This window comes from Rhinoderma darwinii, chromosome 4 (assembly GCF_050947455.1).
Source record: "Rhinoderma darwinii isolate aRhiDar2 chromosome 4, aRhiDar2.hap1, whole genome shotgun sequence".
Classification (NCBI taxonomy): domain Eukaryota; kingdom Metazoa; phylum Chordata; class Amphibia; order Anura; family Rhinodermatidae; genus Rhinoderma; species Rhinoderma darwinii.
In genome coordinates, this window is record NC_134690.1 from 251909641 (window position 1) to 251921711 (window position 12071).

At 41.2% G+C, this 12071-nt stretch overlaps 1 protein-coding gene across 1 annotated transcript in view; it reads right to left on the reverse strand.

Moving 5' to 3' along the window:
* The window catches only part of MOXD1 (monooxygenase DBH like 1), a 110734-nt gene that overhangs the window by 29275 nt on the left and 69388 nt on the right, over positions 1–12071 (reverse strand). The window contains exons 6-7 of the mRNA XM_075864268.1: positions 8256–8358; positions 2934–3100 (exon numbers count right to left, since the gene is read on the reverse strand). Coding sequence (XP_075720383.1) covers positions 2934–3100; positions 8256–8358 — 270 coding nt within the window. The remainder of the gene's footprint in view (positions 1–2933; positions 3101–8255; positions 8359–12071) is intronic.

The window sequence follows — 12071 nt, forward strand, 5'->3', positions numbered from 1 at the left end:
TACAGAGCTGCGAAATATGTTGGAGCTATATTAGTAACAGAAATAAATAAATAATGTATCCAATCTATCACAAGCTCTGCCCCACTCTGATAAAATTGGCACATTTTCAGACCCTAGACTACCTTTTTAGTGGACTATTGTGGTTATGGTCCACTAAAAAGTGGTGGCTTGCACTGTGTTCTCGCGGGAGAGTACACAGCGCAAGTCGCCCTGACACTGTCCGTAGCAGATTGGACAAGAGATTGGCGAAGAGATCACGCCCCCTTGCCATTTAGTTAGATAGAAATGCCCCATTGACAGTTCAGGGGCTTATTTACATATCAGGTGCCAAATATAACGGCTTCGATATGTAAATAACGGAGGAAGATAGGAAAAAAGTGTCAAGTGAGACAGTGTTTGTGAAGCCCTGCCTATTACATGCTGCACTCAGCTGCACATGTATGGGCAGGTGAAAGGTTCTCTGTAAAAATGCATGTTACATTTAAATAATGCTAGCGGTTTTAGAAGCCTTTTTTTGGTGCAGTTTATTTGCCAGAAAAATTGAAGGAGGCCTAAGGCTGGGTATACACAAACAGCATTTTGTTGTGTTTTTGTGTGTTTTTTGTGGCGTTTTTATTGGGGGTTTTTTTAGTCAGTTTTTTTAATGCAGTTTTAAGTGCGGCCAGATGTTTTATTAAGGTCCATAGTAAAATATCAAATGTACTACATACAAATGCATTTTGGTTTCTGGCATTTTTGAGGCAATTTTGTGTTCAGTGGTGTTTTTTTCCAAATGCAGCATGCTCTGGGTATGGCGTTTTGTCAGGCGTTTTTCCTATAGGCTTCTCTTCAGGACTTCAAAAATGCCAGAAATAACGTATAAAATAACACCAAATGAAAAACGCCACAAAAACCCCCACTAACAACGCCATACATGTTACATTTAAAACTGTTAGCATTTTTATAAGCTTTTTGCAGTTTAATTGCCAGAAAAATTCTGTGTGTAAAGGAGGCTTTAGGATGGGTTCCCACAGGTTGAATATGATGCGTAAAACTATGCAGCATATCCGATCTAGAACCCGCAGCACATTCCGTTGCTGCATCCCTCCGTTGTCATGCAGTCCGGCCTCCCGGGATCATTAATATGTTGTTTGCTTCCTTTTCAGAGCACACAGCTTAGACCTCGTTCACGTCTGTGTCTGAGGCTTTGTTAGGGATTTCCGTCACAGATGTGGCCGAGATTACTGGAAATTACCAGAGACAATAGCGTAGCATGCTGTGCTATTGTCTCTGATAAAATCCCGGACACCCCGATGGAAAGTCGATGAAAGCCATTAATTTCAATGGGTTCAGTTAGCCATCGATGGTGTCCCTTATGTATCCTTATGGTGTCCCTTTGCATCAGTATCCGTAAGCCAAAACCAGGGGAATCTGCACGGAGAAAAAGCATAATAGAAAGATTTACACTTCTTCCATGTTTTGTAAGAACTCCAGGTTTTGGCTTACAAAATTGAAGCAAAATAATGACCTAAATACTGCCGTATGGAAGAGGCCCAAGAGGGAACTCTGCTGGTAAATATTCACAGTTTTGCTCTTCTATAGAGGACCTGGTCATACAACTCCCTATATCTCAGCTTTTTAGAGCCATGTGACCAGGGGCTAAAGACTCATGGGACCCGATGCAAAAGTCCTTCTTGGAACCCCCCAACTTCTTCTCATGGCCGACGGTCCGCGGCTTTCAGCTGCATCGCTGGGTCTAACTGACCCAAAAGTGCAGCACTAGCAGCCAGGGGCGTCGCTAAGGTCTTAAAACATCAGGGTAGACACCATATCTACACCTCTACGACCCTATAGCTATGGATAGGATTAGATATAGTGGCTCAGCAGACTTTCTCACATATGCTAGGCTTAAATATAGGGCCCAGCTCATTGACATTGCCGCTCCAGCGCTAGACCCAGGAAAGGTAAGTATAATAATTGTTTTTCTTTTTTATGTGTTACTAATTTTTTTTGTGTGTTTTTTTTTTTACAGGTTCGGTTGTTGGACTACTTCGGATTCGAGGATTACTTCGATGTGGTAGGCTTAGATACAGGGCCCCAGCAGACAGTAATCTCATACAGTATAAGATTACTGTCTGCTGGCACTCTGTATCTAAGTCTACCATGAGGTAAACTTATATATAGGGCCCATCAGACAGGATCACACATGGGCCATGTATCCAAGCCTACCATGTGGTAGGCTTAGATACAGAGCCCAGCAGAAAGGATCACACCATGTGTGATGCAGTCTGAGGTCCTGTATCTAAGCCTACCACATAGATACAGAGCCCCAGCAGACATTAATGTTATACTTACCCTCCTCTTCTGCGCAGCGAAGGTACTGATGCCATCGTCAAAGACGTCAGGAGCTCCTCTGCGCTAGGGAATGAGGACGGTAAGTATACAGTTACTATAGTAACAGGGGCCTGTGTACTTTATTACATAGGCCTCAGTTACTATAGTAACTTTTAATAGACGTGTTGTAGGGGGCCACAATTGTGACAGCTGCGACCCCTATAGCTATGCCAGTGCATGTGACAATGACATGGGGGCTGCTCTGTTGGGTTTTAAATTAAGTTTTAACTATAACTTCTTCTGACATATCTGTTTTAGTAACTAATTGTATTCCCTATGAAATAACAATTCTGAAGCAACTTTTCTTAGAACTTTACAAAGTGCCATTCCTCTGTCATTCCTCTTAGAAATTAATAAACTGACAACTGATTTGTACCAGTTGGGGGGGGGGTGTCCCTACGCAGACTGACAATGTCCAATCAGTGCTGACAGAGTGCAATAACTGTAGAATGTATAAACAGGGCAATTAATGTGTCATTTACTTATACAATACATACAATACATTATAATTTTCAGACTTCCTGGCATGCAGTTTGAGGAATAAAATGGCAGTCACACACCTCTTTCAAACATTCCATAGTGCAGTGTCCTTCAGAGCTGAATGCAGGCATACCTGGTGGGATCATGTGATATAGGCTGACCCAAATGCCTGCCTCTAAAACACCAGCATCATATTTTCTCGTGTGGGGGGTATAATATAGTTTAATTCCTGAACTGTCTATTAACCCTACATAAAAAAGAAAGATATTTAAGCAATGAAAATACACTGATATAGCACTGAATATACAGTATCCTCAACTTAGTGAACTAGACACCAAAGTCAACAGCAGTCATTCTTGTATACAAAAATAAAAGACATACAGACAGACAAAATTGAATGTTTTGTATAGAAATTTGCTTTTTGAAACCATTTAAATAGGAACTTCTTGGGCCCATGTAAACAGAGGCATAAAATATATGAGCTGCCATGATTTTATTTTGGACTCACATAATTAATTTAATGGGGCTAAAAAAATTCATTGGTGTTTCTAGATAATGTATTAGACTTTTTACCAGACAGCTAAAGTATAATCGGCCTTTGATAGCACTAGATGCATAAATAATAAGGAATTGCATATGTACCAGTTGCCTGTTATAATACAGATGTAGCCGTCTTTATCTTGACTTTTAACGCATTAAATAAACAATGGTTAGATCTCTTATTTTGACTTTTTCAATGACTTTTCCATGGCTTTTGTTGTGTGATATCACGCTGCAGCAAGTTATCAGAGTCAAGATAAAGATGGCTACATCCGTATTATTACAAGTGATGTTAAAAAAAAAAGAAAAACTTGTGGGGAAATCATATTCCCTGTGCTAAGTTGTCAGTCTATCTGGAGAGTACAAGTTTTTTGTTTTTTTACAATAACCAATGTCTGCTGCCCCTTAGGAAGATTTAGACCCCCTGCACACGTAACGGATTTGTTGCGGATTTTCCATCCAGATTTGCGAGCAGGAATATCTGCAGTGGAAAACTGTTGCAGGCAAGTTGATGAGATTCTCATGCTGCTGATTTCCACATGGAAATCAGAGCATGCTGCAGATTTTCAAATTCCTAAATTCATTCCTTTCTGGATGTTCACTTTTTTCAATGAAGAAAGGTGGAAATTTGCAGTAAAATCCGGTGCTCGTGTGGGTTCTTAAAAGGCAGCCTGCATTTTGCTGATGGATTTTCAGAGCAACTTCGAATTGGGTCAATCTCCCTTGTTAACGGAGCAATTCTGATGAAAAATATTGATTTGGAAATTGTTTTATATTTAAATTCTGAACATACTGTGTATACATCACACCATATTCTTCACCATAATGTATACTTGTATCGATGCTAGACACAATAGTACAGTATAATTTTTGAGTGGAGATGAGGCTGCAGCCGTAATTCCTGTAATACTCTATAACTGCTGTTGCTTCCTTCAGCCAGAGGCAGGTCATCAACCACAGATCTCTTAAAATCCTGCCATCTTCAACATGCCTCCAAGGAACGTGTCGTACAGTTCTGAGCAATAAACCAGCTGCACCTTATAAATGAGTACAGTATGTTACTCATAAACTAAAAATGTTTTAACTTAACCTCTTAACCTACACATGTCAAAGAATTGTAATACCCTCCATTTACCGATGACAAGCTCCCCTTACACGCCTATAAGCTTTTTGACTTGAGAGTGTCTTGCACAACAGTAACAATAAGATTCGAAGTAAGATTTCTGGAGGAGCTCTGTAGATAGAGAGATGGAGGACTCCAGGCAAATAATTGCTGCCTCATTTAATAAGTGCAGTACAAAAGCCAAGTAAAACACCAGGCTCCTATGAGTGCCTCCCATCTACATTCACTACCCTACACACAGATAGGGAGACATCTGTCAAACATAGAGATGAGGAAACGAGAGGAAGGAGCAGCCCATCTAACACAATTCCTGAGCCTGACGTTTTACATTAGCACATTATATTATAATTAATATAGAATAAGGCAGCAATTGCACATTATACTTATATGCCCAAACTCACCCACCCTATCACTACCTCATGCTGCCCTTAGATTAGGCAGCATGAACATGGTGACAAAACTCTCTTTAACTTGAAAGGGTAAGCAAGAAAACTGATGCTGTGTTATAGAGCAATGAGCCCCTTGTGTAATGACTTTACTTAAAGGGGTTACCTGCTTTGGTCAACACCTTTTTATACTCTAAAAAGATATATAGATAAGGAGACCTTAAGACCCTATTACACCGGCCGATTTTGGCCGCTGCAGCGAGCGATCAACGAGACATACATTATCATATCGGCAGGGTGTCTCCCTGTTTACACGGGGATATGTGCTGCCGACAACGATAATATTTAAAACGATACGATCAGCAGATGATCGAGCGTTTGCTTATCCATCTGCTGATCGCTGCCCCGGGCATTAGGGAGGTTCGGGCGGCCGCCCGGGGCCCAAGGCTCCCGGGGGGCCCATGGCCGTCTGAGCCGCACATGACCGCACGGGCCCCCTCATGCCCGGTGGCATCGCTAGCACCGGAGGGGGCCCCGGTGCTAGCGGCAGCCACATTCATTTGTATCTCAGGACTCAGATACAAATGAATATTATAGGCTGCAGGCCACGCGGGGAAGACTCCCTGCCTAGGCCGGCATGATGAGGTTCTGCATCTCGCCGGTCTGCGCATGCGTCTAGTCCGGAGGATTCACATGCGTCCGGCTGGAGCGGCCGCCACGGGGCAAGGTAAGTAAAATATATAGATATTTTTTTAGGTAGGGGTAGCGCTGTGTATATATTAAAGGAGGGGGGAGTGCTTCGTTACACTATATACAAGGGAGAGTGCTGGGTGGCCCTATATACAAGGGGGAGGGTAGCGCTGTGTGGGCCTATATAAAAGGGGGAGGGGAGCGCTGTGTGACACTATATTCAAAGGGGGAGTGCTCTGTGACACTATATACAAGGGGGAGTGCTGTGTCACCTTATATACAAAGGGGGAGTGCTGTGTGCACTATATACAAAGGAGGAGCGCTGTGTGCACTATATACAAAAGAGGGAGCGCTGTGTGCACTATATACAAAGGGGGAGCGCTGTGTGCACTATATACAAAAGGGGAGCGCTATGTGCACTACATACAAGGGGAGAGCTTTATAGGCCCTATATACAAGGGGGGAACCGCTGTGTAGCCCTATATACAAGGGGGGAAGTGCTGTGTGACCCTATATACAAGGAGGGAGGGGAGCGCTGTGTGGCACTATATACAAAGGGGGGAGTGCTGTGTGCATCATATACAAGGGGGGAGCGCTATGTGGCCGCATATACAAGGGGGAGCACTAAGTGGCCCTATATGCAAGGGGGAGCGCTGTGTTGCCCTATATACAAATGGGGGAGCGCTGTGTGATGCTATATACAAAGGGGGAGCGATGTGTGACACTATGTACAAAGGGGAAGGCTGTGTAGCACTGTGTGGCGCTATTCACAGCGGTATGTGTGTGGCGCTCTTTACAGGGGAGCTTTGTGGCGCTATTTACAAGAGGGGGAGGGCTGTATGGTACCATTTATAGGGGGCTGTGTGTAACGCTCTCTACGTGGGGGGATGTGTGTGGCGCTAGCTATAGGGGGATGTGTGATATATACAGGGGGCTGTGTGTGGCACTATGTACAGGGGGCTGTGTGTATGTGGTGTTTTACAGTGTATGGTATTATTATATACAAGCGCGCAGTGTTTGGTGCTATTATATTTAGGGGCACAGTATGTGGCACCATGATAATTTTATTTTCATTTATAGGTGTGGAAATGTTGGAAAAGTGAGGAGCCGAAGACATCTGAGTGGCAGATTCTGCAGAAATGGGTCATGGCCGGGAGAAGTCGTCAGGAGCTCTGGACCGGATGGAGAAGTAAAGAGGAAAAAAAACTACCAGAATCTGAGACGCCGGCACCTATGAGTCACTAGATTTATAGAGACTCTGTCACCTCTCCTGACATGTTTATTATAGGAAATCCTTGTATTTCACAAAAAGTCTTTCTGCAGTACAGGACTGATAGACAATTCCCCTTGTCAGAAGGATGTGTCCCTGCACAGTGTGATACTGTCAGTATATAGGGACACAGCCCTGTGACAAGGGGAATTGTAACACCTATTTGTTAATGCTTGCCCAAAAAGGTAGTGTTAACAATAGTTACGGCGTGGCAGGGCGACGGTGCAGAAGGGGGGCCCAAGTTTGGGTAACATCCCAGGGCCTATGGTCTACTTAATCCGCCACTGACCCCGTCAATTATCGACAACGAGCATTCTATGAAAGATCGTTTGCCCGATAATTGGCCAGTATAAAACTTTCTTTACTCTTGTAGATTGCAGAACATCCATTGAAAACAATGGACACCCATTGATTTCAGTGGTGACCCAGTTATTCTTTGCTTCCCTTGATGACATGCAGCAGAGAAAATGATGATATTCAGCTATTTTATGACTTAATTTATCTGCAAGTGCAATTTGGTTGTCTGTTTTCAGCAAATGAATGTTATTTTTTTTGTATAATTAAAAGTCGTACAATTTTTTCAATATAATTTTTGGAATAATTTCTTATGGTTTTCAAGATCACCGGTTACTGTATTCAATAGGAACATTCATTATTTACTTCCAGTGGATAAAATTCTGTCCATGGTCATGTGATGGACACACAGGTGCTGGGATCAGTAGAAGACACAGTTCTGATACATTGTACTGTAACTGTAACAATCCCAGCACCTGTGTGTCCATCACATGAACATGGACAGAATTTTATCCACTGGTAGCAAGCAATGAATGTTCCTACTAAATAACAATAAGCAGAGATCTTGAAAACTTTAAGTATTTAATACACTATATTGGAAACATTTACAACTATTAATTATACAAAAAAAAATAAAAAATCTTGAGATCGGACAACTCCTTTAACACATAACCTTATACAATTCTAAAACAACACAAGTAATCTAGAGTCTTATCAAAGTCTTAAATGAAGCTAAATGGAGGTATTTTAGAAAATAGTAACGTTTTTTTCTTTCTAATGAAAGGCATGTTTTTATTGTAGTTGTAAATGAGACTTTTTGAGAGGTTTGCACAAGGTCCCCAAAGATTATTTACCTTTCCTCTTCAAAGAAATAAAGACAGTAGTTAAAACCAATAAAATTCCATGTGCTCTTTTCTAATCCAGGTTATTATTTGCACTCACTACTTCTTTCCATCCACTAAGTTTACTCTTCCTTTATCCTTGCACTTGTTTACCATTCCCCTAATTATGTTTTATCTCTCAAAAATACATATTTCATGAAGAAAAAATAAATATGGCGAAATATTATTTGCATTCTTTGTAATAGTCCTTGTATTACCTTCCTGCTGTAGTGGATTGTCATAATGGACTTCCATAAGAATATATGTTGGGTCTGTTGGTGTTCCAATGGCTAGGCCAACATGAGGAGGGTATGTAAATCCCTGTAAAGAAGGGAAAAACAAGTTGATTAAGGAATTTTAAAAACAAGTACTTGTCATCTTTAATGGGGAATAATATTAGTGGATCCACATTGGAAGGCATAGTGATATAGATCAAATGAATGAATGAACAAAACTTAAAGGGGTTCTGCATAAATATCATATAGCTTTAGCTTTGTGCACTGTTTCCCAACACTATATAGGGGTAAGTGCGCTATTTTTCCTGTTAAAATTACGGACACCTTGGCATAACCCAAAAGACCCCATTGTAAGTCAATGGGGTCTGTCGGATGCTGGAGCTATCCGTTGTGAAGGATGATTTATTTGCTTATATTCTCTGTATGAAATTACATTGTGAATTATCAAGCAGGATGCCGAATTACTAAGATATGTATTATGTGAAAGTGATGATAATGTTTAAATGATTTAGTTTCGTGCAGCAGCCATCTTGTCTGGAATTCCCATCTTGGTTTTATTGTAGTGAATAGAAAAGTCATTGTTCCTTTAATACAAGTAATGTTGATTTCGTATGTTTTATCTTTGACCTTGGTTCGCATGCGAAGTTGGTAAGGAATGGACAGGGAGGGAGATGGGAGGGTGGCAAGTATGCTTGAAGGAAGGTCTCTCCCCCATCTCCACGAGAACATTCTGTCCAAAAGAGATAAGGCCTGCAAAACCTAATGTGTGAAGAATTATAATGATGTATCTGGGATGTATTTTATTGTATGCTTTTTACTGAATAACAAATATTGTTATATTGTCTCTGATTGGTTAACCTCAAGCCTACACCCCTTCTGAATTTCAGTTTAACAGTTTGAGTTTGGTAATACATTTTTGAACATATCAGCATGTCTGTGTGTTTTCTTCTCCTCTCTCGATATATATCGGTGAAATATCCTAATTAGGATACTGACTAATGGGGTCTGGCCTTGAGAGTCTGTTTTGACTCGTATAAATTTCAGTCTAATATATTTTGAGTGATGGATTTCCACGACAGTAATGGTGCCGATAAAACCCGGGAAGATTACACGTCTGATAAGCTGTCACTGGAGAGGTCTGGCTTTGCATCTGTGAATTACAAAAAACCGCGGTAGGTAAGGAGCTTATTCTTACACCATTCACACATGTATTGCGTAAGCCTTGGAATCTAGTTGTCAGACGTCACTTCTTTTTGGACGAGGCCCCCTTAATCAGCAGTGGGTTGAAAGATGGATCCAAAAAGGTATGTTGAAGCTTTTTGTGTGATGAAGGATTGCAGGTGTGTACGTGATCTTAAACTGTTGATATGAAAGACATGAGAGAATATTTGCCAGCAATTACATTGTTAACCAGAAAAATTGTGAGAAGTGTAAGACCTGCGCGTTTGGAATGCAGTGACGTAGCGCATGGCGGAGAGAAGTCATAACTCACATGTGAAGTATTTGAAATGAAAAGATTGTAGTCTGGACTGTGAGGAAAAAACAAAACTTGTGCTTGCTGCTCTATTGTAGCGTCATTTGTTATTTAGTTGTGTAAAATTGTTGAGGATTAATAGTTGTTCTGTTACCCGTTTGTCTGGGAAAATAGTTGGGAGGTACTGACTGTTTGTAGGTGAGAGGACAGTTGGATAGTTGTGAGTATTATCATGTAGTACCACAGGGGCTTCAATGGTTAAGTCCTGATAATGTAGAATCCAGTGCAAGGAGAAGCAATTGTGTCTATATTGAATTTGCACTCAATACCATTACCCAGTGCAACAGGGAAAACTTTGAATACTGTATTAGAAAATCATTTATATTTTCCTAACTCATTGCCAGACAGTGATATTGTGTGTAAGGGTCCATAAACCAGTTGTATGCATTGCCAGACTGGCATAAGGTGGGAATCAGTACAGACTGATTTCTAGCACATGATAATCCGGCATATACACTTTGATGTAAAATAACATCCAAGTAATTAAGTCTGCAGTAGTATAACATCAGACCGCTGGATTGAATACCGTTGTAATATAACATCCTGTATTCAATGAATGACCCTGACACTTACCCCAGGTGCCACCTGTGTCGTAGTAGTAATTACAGTGAAGGACATTGGTATTGGCTCAGACCCATAGCCCGTAAAGAAATTATCACCAACATACATAACAGCCCCCTAAACTACAACCCACAGAGTGAACGGCTGAGCGGGGAGGATAATATATATATATATATATATATATATATATATATATATATGTTACCAAATATGATTTGCATGTGAAACCATTGCAAAGTGCTAGAGGAAAGAGTTTGGGATATATGAAACATCACGGGCTGTATGAACCGAAAGAAACACCCCGGCAGCAAGTGTTCTGCATAAGTGAAGTGACCAACTCCTGCTTGAATCAATGGAGGTTCATGAATGTCGATTGTGTTGAAGAATTTGCTCTTGTAATTGTTGATTGGCAGCATTGTGTCTGTTCTTGATTTTCAATCCAGTGAGGGATCAGAGGATACTACTGCTAGAATGTCTGGAGGAACGACTTTTGATATCGTATTGGTAAGACAGTCTAGGAGATAGACTGGTCTGAGATATCTGTCGGCAAACGTGGCCTGTTTGCCTGGAGGTGGGGGATTTACCGGAAATCACCCTACTGCTCTCCGACCATGGGGTCAGGAGGAAGTTGGACAAAGATGCTTTGGGGCACTGGTCCCGGCCAACATTAGAATGAACAAAAAGGAGCTGGGGCTTTAATTGTAAAGTATGTGAAGGCAAAATAACACACTGAAAAAAAATTGTTGAAGAGGCTGGCAGCGGTAAGATGGATGTTTGCATGTGATAAAGACAATGGTTTGTGGAAAGTTGAGAAAGGGAGTGGAGTGGCCAGGACAAGGCATAAGTTAAAAGGACAAAGCAGGTGATTACAGGTGGTTACAAGTAAGATGATGTGAGAAAGAACAATTTAAATACAGGTGTAAATTTTCATTGGAAGAGTGAAGAAAACGGAGCAGCCAGGTACATTGCAGTGACTAACGTGGGTCAGAACGGGGGGAGTGTAATGTGAACATGTGTGATGTGATGTGACATCTGTGTGATGTGATGAGACATCTGTGTGATGTGTGTAATGTAACATGTCTGAAGTTTGAAACTAATGGCCACAATAAAAGCAGAACTATATTGTATGTTTCCTATTTTTAACAGAAGTAATGTCTAAAAATTTTAGTGTTTTGTGTATGGGGTTAATGGACCATATCCCGGACAATCCCAGAATGGGAACATTCTACATGTTACCTAAAATACATAAAGAAGGCAATCCAGGGAGACCAATAATTTCAGGTGTTGGGACTTTAACTGAGAATATTTCTGGTTGGGTGGAAAATCTTCTAAAGCCCTTGGTGAGGTGCACACCCAGTTATGTTCAGGACACCACAGACGTCCTCTGCAAACTCTCAGCTCTAGGTCCACTACCAGAGGGAACAATATTGGCAACTATGGATGTGGAATCTTTATATTCTAACATCCCCCATGAGGATGGCATAGCCGCATGCCAACACTTTCTTCAAAAGAACAATCTAGCGACAGAGCCAGCCCTACAACTCATCAGGTTCGTACTCCATCACAATTATTTTTTATTTAACAAAGACATATATCTGCAATGCATGGGAAGCGCTATGGGTAGCAAAATGTCACCACAATATGCTAACCTGTTCATGGCCAAACTAGAGGAAGAGTTTTTATCAACCTGCGCAACTAAACCT